General features: G+C 56.1%; 5 protein-coding genes across 10 annotated transcripts in view; 1 reads left to right on the top strand and 4 right to left on the bottom strand.

Annotated features, from left to right (window-relative positions):
• Positions 1-132: 132 nt before the first annotated feature.
• Positions 133-5,104, bottom strand: ZMYND10 (zinc finger MYND-type containing 10). Its single transcript, XM_003410088.3, has 12 exons — positions 3,820-5,104; positions 3,449-3,557; positions 2,481-2,597; positions 2,300-2,353; positions 2,048-2,185; positions 1,857-1,945; positions 1,663-1,763; positions 1,162-1,334; positions 894-1,019; positions 645-766; positions 400-525; positions 133-319 (listed from the first exon to the last, which is right to left on the bottom strand). Exons 1-12 carry the CDS (start codon positions 4,083-4,085, stop codon positions 244-246), a joined length of 1,497 nt encoding a protein of 498 aa, XP_003410136.2. The 5' UTR covers positions 4,086-5,104; the 3' UTR covers positions 133-243.
• Positions 5,105-5,223: 119 nt separating this feature from the next.
• NPRL2 (NPR2 like, GATOR1 complex subunit) lies at positions 5,224-8,494 on the bottom strand. Of its 2 annotated transcripts, XM_003410087.4 has the most exons (11): positions 8,252-8,493; positions 7,715-7,806; positions 7,462-7,630; positions 7,193-7,301; positions 6,674-6,810; positions 6,485-6,582; positions 6,328-6,364; positions 6,130-6,223; positions 5,926-6,043; positions 5,508-5,650; positions 5,224-5,422 (listed from the first exon to the last, which is right to left on the bottom strand). In XM_003410087.4, exons 1-11 carry the CDS (start codon positions 8,327-8,329, stop codon positions 5,355-5,357), a joined length of 1,143 nt encoding a protein of 380 aa, XP_003410135.1. In that variant the 5' UTR covers positions 8,330-8,493; the 3' UTR covers positions 5,224-5,354. The 2 variants fall into 2 exon arrangements, with proteins under 2 accessions (XP_003410135.1, XP_064130536.1); XM_064274466.1 differs by lacking the exon at positions 5,926-6,043 and having other exon boundaries at positions 6,113-6,223; positions 8,252-8,494.
• A 28-nt stretch (positions 8,495-8,522) lies between these two features.
• On the top strand, positions 8,523-11,300 carry LOC100667585 (transmembrane reductase CYB561D2). Of its 5 annotated transcripts, none has more exons than XM_010589772.3 (4): positions 8,523-8,651; positions 9,106-9,257; positions 9,715-9,752; positions 10,460-11,300. In XM_010589772.3, exons 2-4 carry the CDS (start codon positions 9,131-9,133, stop codon positions 10,961-10,963), a joined length of 669 nt encoding a protein of 222 aa, XP_010588074.1. In that variant the 5' UTR covers positions 8,523-8,651; positions 9,106-9,130; the 3' UTR covers positions 10,964-11,300. The 5 variants fall into 5 exon arrangements, with proteins under 5 accessions (XP_010588074.1, XP_003410134.1, XP_064130541.1 ...); XM_003410086.4 differs by having other exon boundaries at positions 8,529-8,660; XM_064274471.1 differs by lacking the exon at positions 9,106-9,257 and having other exon boundaries at positions 8,532-8,660.
• Positions 11,301-11,891: 591 nt separating this feature from the next.
• On the bottom strand, positions 11,892-16,639 carry TMEM115 (transmembrane protein 115). Its single transcript, XM_003409866.4, has 2 exons — positions 15,287-16,639; positions 11,892-12,670 (listed from the first exon to the last, which is right to left on the bottom strand). Exons 1-2 carry the CDS (start codon positions 16,135-16,137, stop codon positions 12,466-12,468), a joined length of 1,056 nt encoding a protein of 351 aa, XP_003409914.1. The 5' UTR covers positions 16,138-16,639; the 3' UTR covers positions 11,892-12,465.
• A 1,794-nt stretch (positions 16,640-18,433) lies between these two features.
• The window catches only part of CACNA2D2 (calcium voltage-gated channel auxiliary subunit alpha2delta 2), a 74,023-nt gene continuing 69,500 nt past the window's right edge, over positions 18,434-22,956 (bottom strand). The window contains exons 33-35 of the mRNA XM_064274474.1: positions 22,701-22,827; positions 22,229-22,517; positions 18,434-22,121 (exon numbers count right to left, since the gene is read on the bottom strand). Coding sequence (XP_064130544.1) covers positions 21,993-22,121; positions 22,229-22,517; positions 22,701-22,827 — 545 coding nt within the window. The 3' untranslated portion in view covers positions 18,434-21,992. The remainder of the gene's footprint in view (positions 22,122-22,228; positions 22,518-22,700; positions 22,828-22,956) is intronic.

Below are 22,956 nucleotides of genomic sequence, written 5' to 3'. Positions count from 1 at the left end.
AGCTTGCTGAGGCAGCTGCCGGCCTGCTCTCCACGGCGGGGCAGGAAGCGGGGAGCGCTTTGCCGGAGAGGGGTGGGTCAGCATTTCTACTCTGCCCCACGACTTTCCCCACGCGCAGGCCCGGGGCTGGGCAGAGGTCTCAAGGTTAAGGGGCGCACTCCCGGTAGGATCCTTTGAGGTTCACGGGCGCACTCTCGGTAGGATCCCTTGGCGGGAGTAGTCAGCCCTCTGCAGCTGTAGCCCTCACTTGGCTGTGTCACCCTGGGCTGCCAGGACACAGGCCTTTCCGTGTTTCTCCCAGTGCTTGACTTGGCACTCCCTGTGGGCAGGTGGGGCAGTGAGGAGGGCAGTGGTTTGGGGGGTGGGGCTCAGGGTTCCAGGATCTTAGGGTACCCTCACCTGCAGCAATACCACTCCTTCTGGCATCTGGAACAGCGCTTGGAGGCCTCTGCACTGCAGTAGGCACAGCGGGGCCGCTCTGGAGCCACCACCTCCAGCACATCCAGCCTGTAGGTTTCAGCCCACCTGGGGAGGAGATTGGGAGGGCCTGGCTGAGCGTGGCAGGTGGGGGCTATGGAGCTCCCCACCCTCTTCCATACCTCCTGCATCCCTTCCATCCCTTCTGCCAGCTCAGCAGACTTCACCTCCGTGCCTGCAGCCGAAGGTCCTGCTCCGAGGGGTTGAACACGTGCCGAAGCTGATGCTTGGCAATAGCCTGCCACTTGCCTCTGTTCTCTCGCTCCAGCCGCTCCCAGATTTCTGGGATCTAGGCGGGGTGGGGGTGGGGGTGGGGGTGGGGTGGGGGGGTGGGAGTGGGGGTAGGGAGAGAGAAGCAGAGGGTCAGGGAGGAGCTGGCAGTGGGCAGTGGTCCTGAGTAACTACTCAGTGCCTACCTGTTCCAACACCAGGTCCTTCTTGGGGGTCTGAGTTTCGGCCAAGGCCAGGTGGGCCAGGAAATTCTGCAGGTCTGCCAGATTGGGCAACTGATCGAGCAATGTGTCTGTGAAGAAGGCCTGAAGCTGCAAAGGTGTCCAGGGGAAACCAGTGAGAGGCAGGTGCTGGCTACGGGGCTGGGCTGGGCTGAGGGTGTCTGTAGGTGCCCGTGGGACCCAGTGCTGGGCTGTGGGCACCGGTGTGGGGGAAACTGGGGCCACTCCTCACCTTGAGCAACTGACCCTTGGCAAAGCTTGTGAGGCAGTAGCGGGCCTGGGCCTCAGGGCTTAGCAACAGGTTGTACAGGGCGATCCACACCTGCCCGTCCAGCTTGCTTAGCTTTTGCTGCTCTGAGGGGGCCACAGTCTGCCAATGGCCACCCTCAAATCTCTGCAGCTTGCCTGAAGAGAGGGACCAGCACATTGGGTGCAAGTGGAGCATGCTCCTTGAGTGAGCCAGCTGTGTGGGCTGGCTGACCACCACCCGGGCATGGTAGGGAGAGCCTTGGACATGGGACTTGCCCAGGCTGGGTGCTGCTGGCCTCAGAGCAGGCTGAGATCTCAGTAGTAGACACAGAGGTCTCGCTTGCTGCAGAGCCCAGGTCCAGGACCACCCTGGCTGAGGCATCCTTGTATCCTCTGGGGCCTTGTCTGTGTGCAAGCTACCAACTACTGCCAATCCTGGAGAATGTCCTAGAAACAGCGGGCTGGGGTTTAGGCAGGCCCTTACTTCCATCCTGCCGGCTCCAGGGACTGTGTTCCAGCAGTTCCACCAGGAGGCAGGGCAGGTTGTGGGTTCTGAGCATGCGACTCAAAGTGCTCAGGGAAAGGCTAGAGGCAGGGGATGGAGGGAAGTTAGCAGAGGCTACAGGCCCAGCTTCCCAGCTCTCCACTATTGGCATCAGGCCCAGTAGGGCTGCCTACCTGTCCATGCAGTCTGTGATGTAGCGCAGCACTGAGAGGGCCTTCAGTGCGATCTCAAATTCCATCAGCTCTGCCTGCTTCTGGAGCTCCTGGAGGGGGGCCATATGGTACTCAGGGTGGGCCACTCCCTGCTGCCCAGGCTTGAGGGAGCTCAGGCCCAGCCCTTGCTAGCCCCAAGGAACTCAGCCCACCTGCATGGGAGTGCTGTCCTGGGACCCCTCCTCCTCAGGGGGGCCACCACGGCCACTCCGGGCCACCAGCAGAGTCAGTTTGCGGTGACAGTAGTCCACCAGGTCCAAGATGGTATCTTCTGCTGACTCACACACCTCCTGGGGTGCAGGGGGAGGGGAAACCTTCTGCCTTCAATACCGTCCCCACTGAGGGACAACCTCTTCCTGCCACACCCCAGCTTGGGGCACTGGACCCACTTCCACTTGCCTCACCTTGTGAAAGAACACCGTCTCTAGGAGATTGATGATGGAGGCCTCGTGGTGTACCTGCCATCCAAAGATGAGGATGAGGCCAGGGCCTTATACAGTGAGGGTTAGGGACCACCAGCTGCCCTCCCCAGTCCAGGGCCTTCTGAAGGGGTGGGCAGGGGTGCAAACCGGGGGCCCAGCTCACCACCATATATATGGGGAACGTGTTCTGGGGCTTGAAGTCCTCCAGCCTGCACAGCACAGGGAACACCTTCTGCTTCCACAGCTCCACTGTGATCAGCTCCTCCACCAGTGTTGGGATCTTTGAGGGGTGGCGGGGGGAGGACAGGGATGAGGTGGGCCTGCCTTGGCCTGGAAACCTCCCCATCCCTGGCTTGGCACAGCCCAGCTCCTCTCAAATTCCCCTGGGCCCCCAGACTCTCCCAGGCCCCATGTATACCTTTTTTAACTTCTCTCTTGAGCCTTAGACCTGCATCTCCAGCTGTTCCTCACATCTATGGAGACACCCCCTGTGCTGCTGCTGCCCAGGACTGACTTCTGTCCTGCCCAGGCTGCTGGGAGTCACCTTGCTCCCTCTTCCCCTGTGCCTTTGTTCCCCCATCCAGGCCTCCCTCTTGTCGCTGTCCTCTGGCCCTTGGAGGCTGTTGAGTGCCTTGGCTTCACCCTTCGTCAGGGATCTTCACAGTGTTCTTTCCCTTTCCCCCTAAGGTAGGTTTCTACTTTTCCTTGCTGGGAGCCTCTTTTTAAGTAATATCTCAGGTCATTTACTAGGGCCGCTTCCTGGCGAATGCTCCAGCCACATTGATCCCTGGTGTCTAACTCTCCACTCCCCTACTGGGAAGGCAGCCTCCCTTCATGTCAAAGTCCCACCTCCACTTTAGTAAGGACCCCTTCCAGCCTAACAGTCTACTCAGGTGTACCCATAGCATTCAGCCGTCCCCCTGCTGCCTAGGCTGTTCTAGGATTCACGGTTGTCCACTTCATCAGGGTCCTGTCTAATAGCAGTGCAGAATGAATGTGTAACACACTCCTTCCCCTTTGGGGAAGACAGGTGTACCAAAGGGGAAAGCAGGCACCCAGCATGCTCCTGACGGGTAGAGAGGAGAGATGGCAGGGGAGAAGACAGGAATACTACCTGTGATCTCGGCATACCTTCCCATGGGTGACCAGCAGCTCCTGGATGGGCTCACCCTGGCTGGCCGTGGCATCCAGAATGGCCTGGATGTTCAGTTTCTCCAGGTTCTCATGCTGCTGGTTCCACCTGCCCCAGAGGGGATGTGTGCATTTGGGTGTACTTGTATGCGGAGTAGGGGTAGGATCTGGGTCCTATTGCAAGCCTAACCTGATCCCCAGAGGCCGGAGGGGCGTCAGGGGCTATATATCCTTAGCTCAGAGAGTTCTCTGTCCTCACCCGGAGTCCCCTCCATCCTAGGCAACCCCTTCCCGCAGTGTAAGGCCGAAAGCCTCCCCACAAGGGGTCCTGACCCCATGACACCGCCTGACCCTCGACCTGGCTGCCTCACCCTCCGGAGCCCATCTCGCGCAGCGGGAAGCTGCGCAGACCCCGCACCAGCACATCCGCCTGGCCCGGCAGCAGCAGCTCCAGGTCGCCCATATCGGGGATGAGGACAGAAAACGGGAAGGTGGGGTCCGGCTGACTTGGGGCCGCAGCTGGCACTGGGAGAATCTGACACAGGGCCACGCTTGGAAACGAAAGGCTCCGGTGGGGACGAAGTCCAGGACAGGACTGTTGCGGAGCGGTTGGGGTCGCGTGGGTCCTCGTTGCCATGGAGAAGGGTTAGCAAGCGTCTGCGCAGTATGGCCTGAGTTCTGCCCCCTGGCGGCGACTTGAGGGTCCGGATCCACCAGCAAGCCTGCCGGCCTGCTTGCCGGTAGCCGTCCGATTTGGATTTCTGGAGCTTTTTCCCCCGACAACCTGCTGCAGCCCACTGGCCTCCCCTGAGCTCCAGATTCTCGTGGCCGGTGCTTCCTAGACCTTCTCTCTTAGGATGTCCAGGCAGCCCGTAAAGGGATGGGGGCAATTCTGACCCCTATCTGCTTCTCCTATGGCTGCCCCATCTGGGTCACTTCCACCTCTTGGCTCTACCTCCACAATACTGCCCAGGTCCTACAACTTCTCATCCTAAGTCTAGGCTGCCATCACATCTCATGGGGTAACTGCAGCGGTCTTTTCACTGGACCCACTTCCACTCTTGACCCTCATGAACAGCCAGGAGTCTTTTAAAGACAGTATTCCCTTGCATGAAACCTTTCTATGGTTGCCTCTAGCCCTCAGAATATTCAGTCCAAAGTGGCTTACCAGCAGCTCTGCAGGTCTGGCCCTTTCCTCCTCTTCTAGCTTGGGACTTTCTTGACTTTGTCATCCTTGCCTCCTATGTTCCAGCCCCATGGGTTTCCCTTGGCTTCCTCAACATCCCAAAGTGCTTTCTGCAGCAGGGCTTCTGCACGTGTTACCTCTGCCTGGAACTCAGCCTCTTTGAAGATGCAGCTTAAGTCACCTCCTCAATGAGGCCTTCCTTGTCCACCTAATCCAGAGCAACCCCTTCTTCTGTCCCAACTCACTCTCCATCACACCTCCCTGATTGTTTCTGTTTATTTCAGTTTATAATTAGTGGGAAGGAGCCCTAGTGGTACAGTGGTTAAGCGCTCAGCTGCTAATCAAAAGGCTGGTAGTTCAAACCCACCTGCAGCAGTCTGCTTCCATAAAGATTTACAGCCTTGGAAACCCTAGGGGACGGTTCTACTCTGTCCTGTAGGGTCCCTATGAGTTGGAATTCAACTCTGTGGAGATGGGTCTAGGTTTTTCCAGGTTTTACTTGTTCTGGATGAGGGGGGCCCAGGACTGTGGCTGTCTCATTCACTGCTGGGTCTTTGGTGGATGGCACAGAAGTGGTACTCAATAAAGGTAGGTTGAAATGAATGAATTTATTTATAGAACTGAGGGTTAACCTTGAAGCCAGTCTGGATGTGGCACCAGGCAGGGCTTAGCAGGAGGGAGTGCCCATAGCAGTATGCCCCGGTCCAGCCCCCACAGGCCTCACTTCCAGCAGATGATAATGTTGGGATCATTTTCTAGCCGCTCATCCAGCTCATGGTAGCTCATGCCTGGGTAGGGTGGTGGAGGTGAGGTCAGAGACCTTGGCCAGCCACCCTACCCTGCCCCTGCCCTGGCTGCCCTGCCTGCCTCCACCTGTCTTGCAGCAGATCTCATCATAGCTGTGGCAGCCCGTGTAAAGCCGGGCAGGGTGGCTCCGCTCCTCCTGAGACACCCGCACAGGGTACTTCTGCAGCCGGCGGATGAGGTTCTTCATAAGCCCAAACTGGATCAGCTTCCTGGAGTGGGATTGGGAAGAGAGGGGTGATGTCCTGTCCAGGCCTCCATCCAGCCAGGCCAATCCTTTCCAGCCATCTCCCTTCTAATTTCGCCTCTGTCGCCAGATTGGCCTCCAAGCCCATCACCTCCAGGAAGTCTTGCCTGAACTGGCAGTGCCACATGACTCTGCTCACTGGGCATCCCCTGCCTCCCCTCAAATCAGGGCTCCTGACAGATGTAGAGGGTCTTTCTGCCCTCAGGCAACCCCGTCATGCTCCAGGGATCCCCCTCTGACCGCTCATCGACGCGCTGCAGCTGCTGGGGGTGGCGGCCAATGAGGTCTCGCACAGTAGTGCCAGGGCTCAGGCTGCAGTACAGCTGGAACACATCCCGGAGACTGGCCCTCTTGTGCCCTGTGGATGCCAGGGTTCAGTTCACCAGCTGGCCCTGCCCTCCCCAAGACAGTCTCCACCAGAGCTCACCATCTTCTGGCCACTACCTTGCTTGGTCACATAGGACAGACACGCTTCCTGCAGGGACTTGTCGTCTACCAGGTCCTGGACCTTAGGCGTCGGGCAGTACACATTGGAATACTAGAGGATAGCAGGAGGCACAGTGACCTGAGTAAGGGGCTTGGGGGATCTGACACAGCCCCCAGCCTGACCCAGCCACACTCCACCTAACCAGACCCATCTACCTGGAGGATGGACACCAGTGTCACAACGCCGTAGTACCTGGGGGAGACAGCTGTGCTCAGCTTCTGAGAGTCATACTTTCCTACCCCCACACCCAGGGCCCCTGGGCTCTGCCCTGACTGGCAACCCTGTCTTGGGCATGACCATAGCCCTACTCACAGCAGGTTCTGGATTGCAATGCGCACCAGGTTGAGCTCCACATCTGCCTCAGCAGAGATCTTCTGGACGTGGCGGAAACCATCAATGTAGGGAAGGATCTAGGCAGGACAGGGAAGGGTCAGTGTGGGTGGGATGAGGTCAGGGCTGTGGCCAGCCCCAAGGGATGATACCCAGGGAGGGCTGGCACACCTGTTGTGTGGTGAGGTCCCACTGTGAATTGAGGAAATCCTCCTTGTCCTTGGTAAAGACAGGCACATCATACTCCTGAGCCACAGGAGGGTCTGGTCGCTGCTCAATCACCTTCAAGTGGATGGTGTTGGACTCATCTGCAAGGGACCCCACCCACATTCTCAGTGTCATTTCTTCCAAGAGGCCCTCCATAACCATTCAGGCCTCCCAGCATCCTTGGAAGCAGGCAGATGACCCTAGGTAGGGCCAGCCTTCCCTTTTACAGAGTGAGAGATTGAGGTCCAGAGAGGGGAAAGGATATGCCCAGGGGGCAGAGCTGGAGGGTTCTGCCAGCCCCAAACCCTGACTCCATTACACATTGGATCCTGGACATTATCAGCCTAGCCCATAGCTATTTCCTAGCCACCAATCTGTTCGTGAGTCTTATCCTTCTTGCCCGTGGCTGGGATTACCTCCCCCGTCACTTTGCCATCCCTCCTCTACCCCTACTATGTTCTCCTTGCAGAGGCTGGGACATACCGATGGGCAGAGTGCACCGGCCCGAGGCATTTAGCTCCTCCAGCAAGATGGTCATGATGGGCACCAGTTTCTGCTTGCTCTCCTCTGTGGACACGAAGCTGCTCTCTAGCTGGATGGAGCATGGACAGCATGGTGGGCACACCCCAGGACCCCTGGCTGTCTGCCTGCCCTGTCTAGGTCCAGACCTGGCTGGCAGTTCCAGGTCTGGGGGGCTTTGGAAACATGGGAGCACCTGCCCTAGCTCTGCCTGCCCATCCGCCCAAGCAGACCTCCAGTGTGGTCAGGTAGCCAGCCAGTTTTTTGACGATGGGCTCAAGGGCACAGGTCTTGGCCTGGGCATCACACACGAAGCCCAGGTTGAAGAGCAAGGCGTTGCGGCTGTACTTCTTGTGCTCGATGCAAACGGGGCAGCCAATCAGCTTCTTCTCCATGGCTGTGCTGGATGGGGAAACAGGTGGGAACAGTCAGGCTCTCCCCCAACCCCATTCCCTCTTCCTGGGGATCCCCCAGCTGGGGCCTCACACAGTGATGAGCTTGTTCTGCAGCTCTGGCTTGGTGATGATGTACACCTGGACTGTGTCAAACAGCTCCCGGGAGATGAAGTCCTCGGGGACCTGGGAAGGGGAACGGCAAGAGGCTCTTCATCGCATTTTGCGACTGGATGGATGCACAGGGCTGACCCTCGAGGCCCTGCCCCCTTTCTAGCTTTTGCATGTGTTGTTCCCTCTGCCTGAAACACACTCCCCTCCCTTACCTAACTTCCTATGCATCGTTTAGATCTCAATAACCCAGTTATACTCACCGACCACCACCCCCGTTCTTGAAGCCTGGCACCTCCCCACAGCCCGATTTCTGACAATCACTGCCTGTGTAATGTATGTCTCCTCTGACACACAGGAGCCAGGACCCTGTGTCTGAGTATCCTCTTGGTTCAAGTTTCGCCTCGAATGAAGGAGTGGCGCGCCCACATGAATCTCGGGTATCTGCCGCCTCCAGGCAGTCGGCCGAGTTCCCGAGAGCGTCCCTCTCCTGGTCTAGCCCCGCAAGCCCGAGTGGCACCTGATAGGTGATCTTGGGTCCCAGCGTGGGGTGGAACTCGCTGAAGAATATGCATTCGATGCGACAGCTGCTGCCCATTGCGCCACCAGGGCCCAGGTCCGTAGCTTCTAGACCCTCGCGGGCGGAGACGCCCCCACCCTTGAGAACACCTGTTAGCGACAGCTCGAAAGCCTCGGCTGCCGGGTCACAAGCACCTGCGAGCCCAACAACAGCGAGGCCGTCACTTCAACAGCGCCTGCGCAGCGCGACTCAGAGGCGTGGCTGGGGGGCTCGTCCCAGGAAGTCCCGGGCGGGTGGACGTCGCACCCGGAAGTGAAGCGGCTCCGCGACGGAGCTGTGGCAAGCGCGGAAGGGCCCCGAGGATCCCGCTTTCTCGGGAGGAAACCACCGCGTCGGATCGGTACTGTGGGTGAGGCAGGCGAATCCCTAGAATGGATGGGCAGCATGCGAGCGGCACGTGGGGAGACTGTTCGCGAAGGGATACACGCTGGAACCGTGGGTCGCCGCTGGGAACTACAATTCCCGTAGTGCTCCACGCCCTCTCCGCCGGCGCCCCAAGCCCGGCAATGGCGTGATGTACGCTGGGATTTGTAGTCTTACATGGCCTTGCTTATCTTTTTTGGGAGGCGGGTCAGCAATCAGATCCAGCTCAGGTGTGGGTACAGGGTGACAGGCCCCAGTCCTTACGTGGTATATTGTGACTGTTCCTCGTGCCTTAACTGGCATATTGTGGCAATGTCCCTTCTTAGCTTACCTTCCTGGGAGAGGGTGGCTTTTCTGCCCTGCTAAACTTGCCCCAGTGAGGAGTGGACAGCAGGCACCTGAGACCCTTGCCCACTCTATTATGCTTTCAGGGTACAGCCACGGGCTTGCTTGGTTATGGCCTTGACTGTGGAGACCGAATCGCACATCTATCGAGCTCTGCGCACTGCCTCCGGTGCTGCTGCCCACCTCGTGGCCCTGGGTTTCACCATCTTTGTGGCTGTGCTTGCCAGGCCTGGCTCCAGTAAGTAGGAGTCAGAGTTGGCTTCTGGGAAGGAAAGGGTCACTTTCCTGGGGAACAGGGCCGGTAGGTGGCTTTGGCCTTGACTCCTGGGAATAGACCTGGCTGGCTGTGCTAGAGGGATGACTGGGGTGGAGCAGATGGGTGTAGGGGGCTCTCTCAGCTTGGCCAAGCCCAACAGGGTACCTGCTATCTCTTTTCTTGTCTTGGTACTCCACTTGACTGCCTCCTGGGAGATGCTGGGGGGACTGCCAGAGAAGCGGGGTGGCAAAGCGTGGTCTCTGATCCAAGGAGAGGCCAGGAAGACAGAATAGGTATGGGGTCACGTTGTTGCAGTAAGGAGGGGCTCACACTTTGCCAAAACCTCTTTGGGTGATGGGCTGCCCATATTTTTGTCGGTAGGGATTGGCATGGCTGGGTTCTTGCCTCAGCCTCACAAGGCCTCCTCTTCTCTTTCCAGGCCTGTTCTCCTGGCACCCTGTGCTTATGTCTCTTGCTGTAAGTAGTGGGCCTAGTCAGCTCTGGGGGAAAGGAGGGAGCTTGGGCATGGGTGATGGCCTTTGTGGCCTCTGAAACCTTGTGAACAATTAATGTCTGTTTTTTTTTTTTTTTCTGCACATTCTAACTCCTGCCCATGTTCTGTATCCCAGACTTGAACCAGAGTGCTCAAGACCTAGAGCAAATGGGTGAAATTTGTCTAAGCACAACATGAGGTTTAACCTATCTCTAGGCAAGAAGCTTAGAAAATGCATTTGCATATACCTGTGTTCCTTTTTACCTATTTGGATGTATCTATGTTCTTTCGACCATGATTTATGATGATGCATTTAATTTCCTCTGAAACAGTGCACCCATGTGGCCAACTCTTGCCAAGAAATTGTATCCAGTCCCACGTCAGAGAAACAAAGCTTGTGAATCATTTATAACTGCCACAGCTCAAACCTTGTATTTGCTGGGTAACTCAACAGAGATGACATTTCAGAATGGCACCTAGTGTAGAGAGGCATCTCTCCCTGATTATTTAGGGCAGATGTTCTGTCCCAGATGGGCTTCTCCACTCCTTTCTCATCAAATGGACACCAAGTGGGGAGAAAATAAAGAGGAATCAGCCCAGATTGGCTGACAGCTTAGAGGGTTATCTAAAGTTCTTTTCCTTTCTGCTGCGACTGCACCCTCACTTGAGTTTCCCATCCCTGTCTCCCCAGTTCTCCTTCCTGATGACTGAGGCACTACTGGTGTTCTCTCCTGAAAGTTCACTGCTGCACTCCCTCTCGAGGAAAGGTCGAGCACGCTGCCACTGGGTGCTGCAGCTGCTGGCCCTGCTGTGTGCGCTGCTGGGCTTGGGTCTTGTCATCCTCCACAAGGAGCAACAGAGCAAAGCCCACCTGGCCACGTGGCATGGACGGGCAGGGCTGCTGGCTGTGCTGTGGGCGGGGCTGCAGTGCTCAGGTGGGGTGGGGCTGCTGTACCCCAAGCTGCTGACCCGATGGCCCCTGGCCAAGCTCAAGCTGTACCATGCCACTTCAGGGCTGGTGGGCTACCTTCTGGGTAGTGCCAGCCTCTTGTTGGGCATGTGCTCCCTGTGGTTTACTGCCACAGTTACTGGTGGGGCCTGGTACCTGGCTGTGCTATGTCCTGTCCTCACCAGCCTTGTCATCATGAACCAGGTGAGCAATGCCTATCTGTATCGCAAGAGGATCCAGCCATGAACCCCTCCTAACCTAGTGGAACTCTGGACTTGTCCCTCAGTATACAAGCTGGGGCTATGACCACCTGGGCTCTCTCAGTTGACTGAGTCAAGGGGACACCTCAAGTACTGGGGCAGTCAGGGTTGGGAGGAGAGCTGTGTGTGACATCTTTGTTCTTCATGCTAGAGTGCCTCCTCTTCTCTATCCATTGTCCCAGAGGACCACATGGATCATGTGTCTGAATGAAGTTGGGGTTGCAAGACTGCCTCCCCAGCAAATCAGTAGTGGTATTTCCAGAAATTACGAGGAAAAAAAAAAGTAAAATAAAAATGACTGAAAAGACTGGATGGGAGGAGCAGCACAGAGTTGGGGATGGTTCTTGCTAATACCGTCAGCACGAGAAAACAGGAAGCTGGGAAAGTTGGGGATCCCTGCCCTGGCTGTGCACTGAGTGAGGGGAGCCTTCCTGGCACACAGGAAGGCTAGCGCTGCATTGCAGCTATAAATGTGCATCCTGTCAGTCTCCCAGTTATCCACTGTGCTGGAGTCTCCACACTGGTGGCTAGATATGGACAACAACAGGATGGGGGCTGCAGATGGTTTCTATACCCACAGGAGTCAGCCAGCACTGGGCACTCTGTCACGGAGATGAGCCAGGGGTAGGAACAACTCTTTATGATAGAGGTCCTCAATCATCAGATCCCCTGGGTAGGGGTATAGGTCCTCCCTGACTTGGGATGGGAGGTCACTGAAAGAGAAAAGGGGGACAGGTCTGTGGTGACAGCTCTGGGAAGGTTGCTTGGTAGTAGGCATGTGGTTGGGGACTGGGGCCCCTTATCCAGCTGGAGTTGCTGTAAGGGCTGAGCCCTTAAACTCAGAGTAAAATCTCTAACTTTGCAGTTGGGCATGATGAGGGTGCTGCCCAAAGTGGTCTGACAGAGCCCAGGAGCCACATCTCAAAGAACTGCTTTATTGATACTGCGAGGCTGGGCTTGGCTGCCCGCTCAAGTGGTCCTGTAGAAAATACCTGGGACCTGTGGCTGTCCTGGCCCAGAAGCAGCCACGGCCACAGCAGAGGGAAACAGAAATCCTGAAATGAACTCAGTCTTTCTGGGGGTAGTTGGGGCTGTGCAGCTCTGCACCGGCTGGGCCCCCAGAACATTTTTGGCAAATCCTTGCCTTGGCTCAGGGCTCTCAGCAACCAGTTTCAGGCATGAGGGCCAGCTTAGGAGCTGTGGCACCAATGTCCTTGCAGCCACTTGCCTGGGGCTGTCTGCTGAGGCATAGTCTTACCTCAGATGGGGCGTGGGCTGCCTGATGTAGCCCCATGCCTGGGCATAGTGGTTGTCTGGAGTTGAAACCAAGTTAGCAAGAGGCCTGGGTAGTGTTGGCGAGAAACAGCAGAACGCTGTGGAAACATCCAGCAGGCATTCTTCCCTCCCCTTAGAGCAGCTGGTGCCCTGGAGTAGCTGAGAGGGTGGTGAAGGGGGCTTAGGAGGTGCTGCCCTTGGGGTGGTGTGGAGTTACAGATTCGGGGTCACCGCCTCGAAGGTAATTAGGCTAGATTCTGGGGCAGCCCCCTTCCCTGGGGGTGTGGAGCCCTTGTCTGATGGCAGGGGGCTGTCCACCTTGGCTCTGGTCTCCTCTTCATCATCATCCAGACTGGGCCAGACAGACTGGTCCTCCACTTTCTTCAGCCGCTCATTGAGGGCCTTCAGGGCTAGTTGCCTGGGGCCAGAGGAGAGAAGACAGGTCACAGGTCACTCTTAGCTTGGGCTTGGCTTATACCCTGCACCCTTCCCCCATGAGACTGACTGCACCCAGGCTTCTCCCCCAGAATCCCATGTGCTACCCCTCCCCATGCAGGGCCCAGGGCTACCTAGAGGTTGGATTAGGGCCCACTCTGCCATCAGAAATAGGACCCAGTGGCTTTTGAGCCTTCCCTCCAAAAACGGAGCACTCCACCTCCAGGCTGAGGCCAGTGGGCTATCTGCCAGGTGGCCAGGAGGCTGACTGCCAGACTGCCAGCCAGGCCAGCCAACAGGAAGGTTCTGAATATAGTACCTAAGGGTGGGTGGAGCTGGTGCCTCAGGGCAGATGGTGGAAGGGTAAGTCCCTGGCCACTGTCATCACATCCAGGGAGAAGGTTATTACTTCTCCCCCTCTCCAGGTCAGGGGTGTCCTGAGGTTCCTGGCAACCATCTGTAGGGAAGGCTGGAACTCAGGCCTCTGCCTTGTCTGTCAGCCAACTTGGGCCAGCCCATCCCTCCTACATGACTCTAATATCCTTCTTCCCATAATTCCCAAAGCCACCAGGGCCTGTGTTAGAGCAGGGCCTAGTTAAGCCCTTGCAGGAAGAGAGGAAGGGCAAACAGCTCACATGGGTAGGGCACAGATCAGAGCCTACTCATTTCATAGGGCAGACCCTAGCAGACCCCACTTTGGGGAGAGGTGGGAAAATTCACTATAAGAACATACACATATGCGCTCAGAATCACCAGCAGGTAGAGTGCCTATGCTGCCAGGCAATACTTCCAACAGTGCCACTATGGACCCCTGATGCTCCAAACACTCTACCACCAGTTTGGGGGATGGCTTGTATAGCCTCCCAGGCTCTAGAAGAGAACGAATCTTCACCATGCCAGGAACATGACAGGAGAGGCAAAAGGGCACAGGCACAGACGGCTCTGCACACTTCCACTCTGCCCTCTAACCTGGCACACAGCAAGTTGGCACAGGCAGGTCAGTTATTCCCTGTCTCTACCCAGGCCCCCATCCCAGAGTAGCCCTTGCTAGCTGTCTAAAGCCTGCCAAGGCAGCGAGGTAGTGGCATGCCAGTGCCTTCTTTCTCACAAGGGTCAAAGAGACAAACAGGAAACCTTGTCTCCCTCTGTTAGTAGCCCTTTGGGTCTGCAGGTGGCATGCAGTCAGATGTCAAGCTGGTTTGAGGAGCAGACCCCACCCCCACGTAAGGTGACAACCACAAGGTTATGTTAAGAATTCTCCTCCTGCACCCTGCCCCCTTCCTGCAACCTGCCTCCCCCTGTCTATTTTCCTGGGCCTGGGCAGAGGTTTTTGGAACGCCTAACCAACTCTCTCACTGGAGGAGGGGCCCCCACTGAGGTCTAGCCCCATCTGAATAGCTCTGAGGGCAGCTTGGTTCTTACTAGCCCCAGCTCTCCCAGCCCCATTTCGTCCATGTGACAAGATTAAGACTATCTCTGTCTTTAGGGCTCATCAGCTGCAGGAACGCAAGCTGTAGGGCTCAGAATTATGTCCTGCAGTGTGCTCTGTGTACTTTTTGACACCCACCACCTTGGACCACAGCCATCATCTTATGTCGCTCCTTCACCAGCCTGGAAACTCCTTCAAGAAAGGGATGTCTTCTACAAACAACTCCATAGCCCCAATGAAGGGTAAGCATAGCGATACCTGTTCAGCTGAATTCATGAAGCTTCCTGCCAAGAACCCATTTTACAGGGGAACAAAAGCAAAAGTCTTTGACAAATGACAAAGGAGAAACAGAACCTGCCTTAGATTTTACTACCTGAATAATTGCCTCAAAAAAACTCAAGAATGATGGTGGAAATGGAGCTGTGGGCCTGGTGGAAGCTGTGACCGCTTTGGTGAGGCCACAGAGCTGGGAAAGTCAGAGCAGTATTTAACAAAGACCTATTCTGGCCTGGCCAAGATGCACCCAGTGAATAATTCACCTGGGACTCCTGATGGTGCCGGTGGCTTAGTTTACAGATAACAAAAGGGTCATCCTCCACTCCCTGGTGTGTCATGTGGCCTGTCCCTTGGGTTTGGTGACACGTGCCTGCTGGAGGAGGAGGGGAATCTGGCAGTACCCCAAGCTCGCTTCTCAATAAATAAGCGGCAGAGAAGCACAGAATCTGAATTAAGGACCAGGAGGCATACAGGGTTCAACATTTGGAAATCAGGGTGGCCCAGATGGCCTCTTATGGACCCCAAGACTCCCTCCCTGTCTCTCCCTCACAGGGGAGAAGGGACCAACAGGTTGTCTCTGGTTCCTGTAGGACCCGGGTCCAGGATTCCAAGCCTGGGTTATGTTTACGTGGTTCTCCATTAGTCCCTCACGCAGCATCAAAGGAAACTGCGCATTTCTGGAGGTTTGTTAAGTGGCCTAAGAGGCGAGAAAAGCTACTTTGACTCCCCAACGTTAGAAAGCACCTAAATGCTGGGTTCCTTAAGGCCAAACACTGCATTTTATCCCTTTCTGCATCTGCCCCAGGGCCAGTAGCCTACACACAGCAGCACTTCTACAGATGAACCAATAAATAGTCTGCTAGCTTGAAAAGGTTTTGGAAGATTCCACAGTACCTTCTCCTCTCAGCATCCTGAGGGTCTGTGCCTGGGAGGCTGATGGTGATGGAGGATGGGGCACCCACGTCATAGCGTTTCACTGTCTTCTGGCATATCTTTACCTTCACCAGGAGGCCATGGACCAAGTTCGCCAACAGTCCGACCACAGGCTGCAGGATCTCAGGGAAGAAGGTGGCAAAAGCAAAGTGGTCGGCCATGTCCCCTCGGCCCCGGCTGTGGCGCTGGTAGAAGCGAAGATAGATCCAACTGGAGAGCAGCCCAAAGCCATAGGAGGCCAGTGCTGGGCTCTGGAGCAGTGTGGCCAGCCGCAGTAGCAGTAGCAGTGCCAGCAGCAGCATGGGCACGACGCTGATGCGCACCTGGGGCACTCGCAGCACTACACAGTCTCCCATGGTTTGCTTGAGTGCCACCAGGACACCACCTAGAAAGCCCAGGGCGCCATGGATGCGGACAGTGAACAGGTAGACCAAGTTGAAGGAAGCCATGTAGGTGAGGAGGTAGGCGAAGGCCCCCAGCAGTCCCACAGACACGTTCACCACTGAGAAGAAGATGAGCAGCTCCAAGGCCCCCCAGAGGGGCTCTAGCAAACGCCCGGCCACCACTACTGTAGCTAGGCTAATGGCCACGTCCCACACGTGCTGCTCCATCAGCCCATGAGTGGCCAAGGTCCAGATCCAGAAGTTGGGGGGAAAGAGGTAGCCTGGGGTGACCGCCAGGCAGCCCGTGTCCACGGCGAAGGACAGCAGGTAGAGGAAAAGCACAGCCGCGCACAGGGCCTTCACCACCACGCTGGCGCTGGCCAGGATGGCCCCCAAGTGCTGGCGGGCGCCTGGTAGGGCGCGCTGCATCTTCGCGGGAGACGACAGCCTTGGGGTAAGATCTGGTGGCCTAGGGGCCTCCCCGGGGCCTCGTTCCCGTCCGGCCCCGACGGGAGGCCCGGGACCGGCCTAGTCACTGGACTATGGCCCTGGTGAAGGCTCCACTTCCGGTCGGATCGGGCACTGATACTGAGAGGCCGAGCCGGGCCTGGTTGCGGGGCCGGGGCCTAGGCCCCTTGCCCGGGACCTGAGGAAAGGCCCTGGGCGGCTTAGGCACGCTTGCCTGGCCCCACTGTGGGCCCCGCGCCAGGCCGGCCGGGCCGTTGTTGATCTCAGGGCTCGGCCTCCTCCATCCAGCGGGGTCCCATCGGTCCGAGCGCGGGACTGACGCCTTCTTCTGGGTCCGAGTTAAGTCCGGTTAGCTTCGGCTCTGCCTCAGTCTTGATTTCGACTGTACCTCCTCCCTTTTCAGGGGCCGACAAACATGGGCGCTACGCTTGCGCGCCCAAGCGAAGGCGGGGTGCCCTCTGAGCGCTGGTCTTCCGGCCCCGCGGCATGCTGGGACATGGAGTCCCTCGGAGTTCCGGGACGAGTGGAAACGGTGTTCTGAGAGGAACTACAAGTCCCAGGGGGCCATGCGCCCGGACGCTCCCCTTGGTGGTGAGAGGAGGGTGTGCTGGAAGTTGTAGTTCTCAGCGCCGTTTTCTCCGGTTCTCAAGAGGTGGGGGAGGCTGAACGAGCATCGCTGATCTCGGGAAAGTGGAGAGTACCGGCAGCAACACAACCCCATGGCTGACACTTGTCAGTTACTAGGGAAGAGCCACAGTGGCTCTATTTGTGTATGAACATCTGAATGGGTGTGTCCCTGTGGGCAGGTGTGTAGGGGTGAGAATTCCCTAAGGTCCTGGTGTGTGTAAGGTGTGTGCGCGAGTTCTCAGAATCTCGGCGGTCGGATGTATGGTGTCCAACCTAGGCTGAAATCCTTGCTTTGCCACTAGGCAACTCTGTGACCTTGGCTAAGTTACTGAAACTTTTTGGAACTCGGTTTCGTGGTCCTGAAAATGGAGATAATGGCAGGACCTTCCTACCTTGAGGAGACAGACGTATAAACTGCCAGTAGAGTGTTGTTGCTCAGGCCCCACTTGAGGTAGAACTGGGGCAGGAACCCAGGTCTTCCGTTTCCTCACTCCAAAAGAGTGAGGACGGGCTGTCCTCAGTTGCCCTCCACCAGAGACTTCTGATCGCTGGTGAGAGGAAGAGAGGTCTCCCCACAAGCCTGGGCCAGGCATGCCCAGTGGCTTCCGGCAGGTTGTGTCCTGTGCAAACTGATTTTTTTGTATACTGAGTTACTTTTTAAAGTGTGCATTTGATTAACATAATTATATGACAGAATGTTTATATAAAGCTCAGAACTTCTTCTCAGCCACTGTTCAAAGTACAGCTGCTGATGTGTGCGGAGCCTTCCGGGCTATAAAGGCCATCGACACCTTTTATCTTTGTCTGGAGAGTGGGTTCCCACTGGATACAACCTCAGGGTAGAGTTGCCAGATTTAGTAAATCAAAATACAGGACACCAAGTTAATTTTGAATTTTAATGAACACTAATATTTTTAGCAATATGCATGTCCCAAAATTTTTAGTGTAAGTATGGCCCCTGCAATATTTGAAACATGTTGCAATTGGGTGCTGGCAAGCCAGTTTTTGACTCATAGCAACCATGTGTGTTTTTTACTAATATTTTTAGCAATATGCATGTCCCAAAATTTTTAGTGTAAGTATGGCCCCTGCAATATTTGAAACATGTTGCAATTGGGTGCTGGCAAGCCAGTTTTTGACTCATAGCAACCATGTGTGACAGAGTAGAACAGCGCCATAGGGTTTTCTAGGTTGTAATCTCTGCAGAAGCAGATCACCAAGTCTGTCTCCTTTGAAGCCACTCAGGTGGGTTGAAACTGCCAACCTGTTAGCAGCTGAGTGCTTAACCATTGGACTACCAGGGTTCCCTATTTGAAATATACTTATTGTGGTGCAATGAATCACTTTTGTATGCCCTTTCTAGCCATGGTCTTCTAAACTCCCATTAAATGACTGGCTGGGACTATGCAAATAAGGTGCTTGTGGCCCACCAGGGAGATTGGTCAGTTTTGCCATCCCACTAGGCTTGAAAAGAGCCAATCCCAGAGATGGAGGGGGAATCTCACTACCATCAAGAAGAACAGCTGGGAGCGAAGTGCGTCCTTTGGACTCAGGGCCCCTGTACTGAGAACCTCCTAGTCCCAGGAGACAGCTGTTAACATTGGAGAGCTGTTAACACTGGAGGCTGTGACAGTAGCATGAGACAGCAGCAGCACAGAACCGGCAGATGGCTGCAGTGGGTTCACCAAACCACAGAGCCAGAGAGCTGCGTGCCTTCAGGCAGGAGGCTTCTTGGCAGAATGGGGTGCCTCTGGGCACTTACTGGCAAGCTAAAGAACTGTAACACTTGCCCAAGCAGGGCAGAGGCCAGGCCCGAGCAGGGCCCAGTGGCAGAGGCCTCCCTTTGGGTATGCATGACCAAGAAGAAGCTGTCCTGATCAAGTAAGTGTATCCTGAGTTGTTCCTGTTACTTCCAAGTTGATCCTGATCCTGAACTGTAACCTGTTACTTCCCTAATAAACCCCATAATCATGAGTGTGGTCTGTGAGTTCTGTCTGGCCATTGCAACAAATTATCAAGCCCAGGAGAGAAGTAGAGAGTGCCATGGGAGGGACAGCTGGTGTCAGAATTGGTCAAAATTTGGAAGATGGAAGTATGTCTGACTTCCACCTCATAAGGTCAGCTTTGGCCTGATGCTGATACTGGTTATCCTACTCCCTCGTGAAGTTAGATAGGGACCTCTACTCCTATCATATTACACCTATACTAAAAAATTATTGCTTGTTTCTCTGAAAATCAAATTCAACTGGATGTTCTGTATCTGGCAATCCTACTCCAGGACTGCTGTTAGGGGTCATGGAATCTGTCTCCCGGGTTGCCTGCAGAGGAGTGAGGAAAGCCCCATGCCTTTGCAGAGGGCTGAAATGCCTTCCATCTATTTAGCATCCAAGGCCCTCCTCCCACTGGCCACCTCCTCTCTGAAACATTTGCTGATTTCTTACCCTTCCCACCCAGGAAGAAAGGATTTCTCCTCTAAGTCTCAGTTCTCTTATCTGCAGAATGGGAACACGGTATTACCCACCCCTAAGGTTGTGGTTCAGAAGAAAGCCTGGCCATCTGCTTTCAAAAAATCAGCACTGGAAACTCTGTAACGCACAGTTCTACTCTGACACACATGGGATCGCCATGAGTCAGGGCTGACTCAACAACAAAAAGGGTTGTGGCGAAGACTCAGTTGGAAGGCCCAAGGCCTCAGGGTAACCGAGGAGTGAGCGAATCCCCCCGCCCCTGCAACTAAGTGCATTTTAGAACGGGAATGAGGGTTGCGGGTCAGAAGAAAACCTCAGCCCTGGTGGTTATAACTCTCTTCTCTTGAAAATAATGTGAAGGCCATGTCGACTAGGGTTAAGAGGGTTAAGTTTAAAATGAACAATGACATAGGGGCATTGGTCCTGGTTAGTGCAGCACAAGAGAATTTTGCAAATACTGCCTGGAATTCAGGCTCCAGCATTAGCAACAGCGGCTCGGGCCTCCCCTGGGCCAGAGGGGACTACGGCTGTGCTTGTGGGCAAGCTAGCCCCCGGCCTCCTACAGCTCTCCCCATTCAAACCTGTATTTCATCTCTCTTCCTCGTTCCAGGGTCCCGTCCTTGAGTCTTTGGGAGGCTTTTTTTTTTCTTTTTGCCAAAAGCATTATGCCCTATGCCCAACTGGCAGTCACACCCAGCTGAGCAGTAGGTGGGATTCTGAGGTCAAGGTCACCTGTCATCATTGCTACCCAGTCCCCACCATTGGGCAGACACAGTGGATGGGAACTGTTTGAAGTGAAAATATGAACATTATTTAATAACTGATCTTCTGTAATAAACCATTTGAAAATATTTTACAAGGAATCACACACACAATATTTTACAAAGTTTCTTGTCTTTTTTGTCACTGTTGTTTTTCTGACTTGTCTGTACAAAATAGAACAAAAAAAAAAGGGCAGAAAAAAGAAATGGTCCCCCATCCCCCACAGGTCCCCTGAGCCCGAGGTGAAGGGGCAGCCAGGTTGGGTGGGCTATGAGGAGGATCAGACCCAGCTGGAGGTTGGATAGCTAGCTGATGGGGATTGTTTTGTCTGTTTTTCTGTTTTTTAAACTTAAAATATATTTTTTTCTGTATATGTTTGTTTCTTTATTTTTATATTCTCCATTGAGCACCTGACTACACTACATTTACACACACACCCCCACAGGACACGGCTGGCAACCAGGCTGGGCACCAGCAGCAGGCATGGACCATACACACACCGAGAAAGCGACAAGCAACATGACATTAATTAACGGAGCCATTAATTAATGCATCACCCTCCCCCCTCCTCCCAGTCCATCTGAGCCCCATGGCCACATCCCCCTGCCCTCAGTCCCCCACTGACCCCCAAGATGGGATGCCTTGGGGGAAATGACCAAAATGAAGTGTGAAGAGATGTGCCCAGGCCCAGCCTCTGTGTGTGCAGTGTGTGTGTGCAAGTGTGTGTTCAGTAGGGGAGGGGCAGTTTGGCCTCCTGGGGGCAGGGAGTGTGTATATGTGAGTGGAAATGGAACAGGGAGTAGGTGCAGGCCTGAGTGTGTGAGGGCCGGATTGAGGGTGGGATGGCCCAGCCAGGAGAGACCAAGTCACCCCTGCTAAGGCAAAGGCCGATGTCTAGCAGGGGTTCCTCTGCTGAGGGGTGCAGGCAGTGGCATATGGACCCGGTGGGGGCCTGACACTAGTGAGAAATGGTTACAATGAGCACCTGGCAGAGTCAGGGGCACTTGGGGGACACTGGCAGCCAGAGGTAAGACAGAGGGGTCTCTGCCCTGGCCCTGGCATTTGGCACTATTTGACATCCTGCTTTAGAGATGGGAGGATCAGCTGGGGTACAGCTCAGATTAGAGGCAGGCGGTGAGCAGGAGATGGAGTGTGAGGTGGCAACCCTCCCACCAACCCCTCACCCAGTATAAGGCTTTGTGAGCCCCACCCACTCCGTCGTGTGTGTGTGTGTGTGTGTGTGTTTGTGTGTGTGTGTATGTCTCTGTATGTGTATACTCCAGGGTATGTCTAGTATGAGTCCAGTTTCTGCCCTCAGGGCACCGGGTATGCATGGGGTTGTGTCTGAAACGCTGTCACCATGTCTGTCCTGGCACCCGAAGGGCTTGAAGGAGGGGAGGTGGTTGTAGGCCTCAGAGGGCCAGGAGCCCTTGCGGGGGCAGGGGGGTCCTTAGGACCCCTCTCCTGCTAAAGCTTAATCAGAGCCTCTCCCTTGCATACCCTGCTCAGGGAGCTGGGATGCGCAAGTCTCAAAGTGCCCATCTCACCTTCCTCCATTATTCCCAGGGAAACCAGGGCTGGGCTGGGCTGGGCTGGGGCAGCCGGGCCATGGTATAGGAATCCAGCTGGGGCAGGGGTTAGGTCTCCAACGCAGAGGGAGACTCGAGGCCTGGTGGGCAGTGGAGGCCTGTCTTGCACCAGTGAGTGTGGCTTCCCTGTCCCAGTTCTCCGGGATGGGTGAGTCCAGTGGGAATGAAGGGTCTGGGGACACTGTGACAGTTCAGCGGTGACATGTGGCTTGGGGGCCAAAGACCTGCGGCGTCCTCCTTTGGGACCCCAACCCATGGCGCAAACTCTCAGGGTTCATGTCCTTCAGTGAGGGGAGGTGGCAAGGCTCTAAGGCGGGAGTATGGAGCTGGAGGGCTGGGTAAAGGCTGGGAGGCGCGAGGGTGGGGGCGCTCAAAGGCGACATGAGGCGTGGGCCTGAACTTGGGGCTGCAGGCCCAGAAGGAGCAGCAGCTGCAGGGAGACCAGGACGCTCAGCGACGGCGGGAAGGAGGCTCCGCGGCCACAGTCTGAGGTATCTTCCTGCGGGGAGAAACAGGCAGCTGATCAGCCGGGCAGGACGGGACGCAGGGCCTCACCAGGCCTGGGGGAGGGAAGCGGGGTGTCTAGCCTGACGCCCCCGTCCTCACCGTCGCGTTGTAGTCGAAGCAGATGTGTGGGCCTCTCCGGTATCGCGGTCTCTGCACCAGCTCACACTGCTCCGGGCCGTCCGCTGGGCATGGGTGGGTAGTCAAGGAGGCCGCGGATGCACGGAGGGGGCACATGGGGAGGGAGGGGCGCGGGCGGCGGGGGGGCGGTGGCAGGATACAGTGTGTCTCCTTTTGCAGCAGCCGGCCAGCTTCACACTGGCTGCACAGCGGCTTCTCGGCCACCACGAAGAGAAGGTTGGTGTGGGTCAGTCTCTGCGCGTGGAACAGCCTGGACAGCAGCGCAGGGAGACCTGGCTTTGAGATTCGCTCCGCCCCTCCGTTTGCAGCCTCGGCCCCGCCCCGGCCGAGTACAGCCGCAGGTCCCGCCTCCTCCCTTCTGTCCTCCCGGCGCGTCCAGCACCACCTACAGGCCCCGCCCCGGGCCCCGGCTCGCGGCTCTTCCCCCGCGTACCTGGAGCAGTTTCCGCAGTCGATGATGGCGTTGTAGGAGGCGTTCACCGAGCCGAAGTAGTACTGGGTCTGTTTCATGACGCAGCTGCTCTCACGCGCCTCGGGGCTCCCCTCGGCCTCCGCCGGGTCTGCGAGGACCCAGAGTGCCTCAGCCCCGCCCACAGACGCTGGCACGGTCTCGGGCCTCAGCCTCACTCAGCCGTAAGCCCCGCCCCCCTTGGGATCCTTCTCTACCTAGAATGGAGGGGAGGGGTTGG

Source organism: Loxodonta africana, chromosome 22 (assembly GCF_030014295.1).
Source record: "Loxodonta africana isolate mLoxAfr1 chromosome 22, mLoxAfr1.hap2, whole genome shotgun sequence".
Classification (NCBI taxonomy): Eukaryota; Metazoa; Chordata; class Mammalia; order Proboscidea; family Elephantidae; genus Loxodonta; species Loxodonta africana.
The sequence above is the reverse complement of the archived record's forward strand: the minus strand, read 5'-3'. Positions and strand labels throughout refer to the sequence as shown.

Bases quoted from the DNA above. Each gene is read 5' to 3' on its own strand.
- LOC100667585 (XM_010589772.3), top strand. From the start codon at position 9,131: ATGGCCTTGACTGTGGAGACCGAATCGCACATCTATCGAGCTCTGCGC. The intron at 9,258-9,714 runs GTAAGTAGGAGT...TTCTCTTTCCAG, and splicing joins GCTTGCCAGGCCTGGCTCCA to GCCTGTTCTCCTGGCACCCT. The intron at 9,753-10,459 runs GTAAGTAGTGGG...CTGTCTCCCCAG, and splicing joins CTGTGCTTATGTCTCTTGCT to TTCTCCTTCCTGATGACTGA.
- NPRL2 (XM_003410087.4), bottom strand. From the start codon at position 8,329: ATGGGCAGCAGCTGTCGCATCGAATGCATATTCTTCAGCGAGTTCCAC. The intron at 6,583-6,673 runs GTGTGCCAGCCC...TGTCCTGCCTAG, and splicing joins GGGACCTCACCACACAACAG to ATCCTTCCCTACATTGATGG. The intron at 6,224-6,327 runs GTAGATGGGTCT...GCTATCCTCTAG, and splicing joins CACTGGTGTCCATCCTCCAG to TATTCCAATGTGTACTGCCC.
- TMEM115 (XM_003409866.4), bottom strand. From the start codon at position 16,137: ATGCAGCGCGCCCTACCAGGCGCCCGCCAGCACTTGGGGGCCATCCTG. The intron at 12,671-15,286 runs GTACTGTGGAAT...CTCTGGCCCCAG, and splicing joins CAGGATGCTGAGAGGAGAAG to GCAACTAGCCCTGAAGGCCC.
- ZMYND10 (XM_003410088.3), bottom strand. From the start codon at position 4,085: ATGGCAACGAGGACCCACGCGACCCCAACCGCTCCGCAACAGTCCTGT. The intron at 1,764-1,856 runs GTAGGCAGCCCT...CCCTGCCTCTAG, and splicing joins ATCACAGACTGCATGGACAG to CCTTTCCCTGAGCACTTTGA. The intron at 1,335-1,662 runs GTAAGGGCCTGC...CCCTCTCTTCAG, and splicing joins CTGGAGCCGGCAGGATGGAA to GCAAGCTGCAGAGATTTGAG.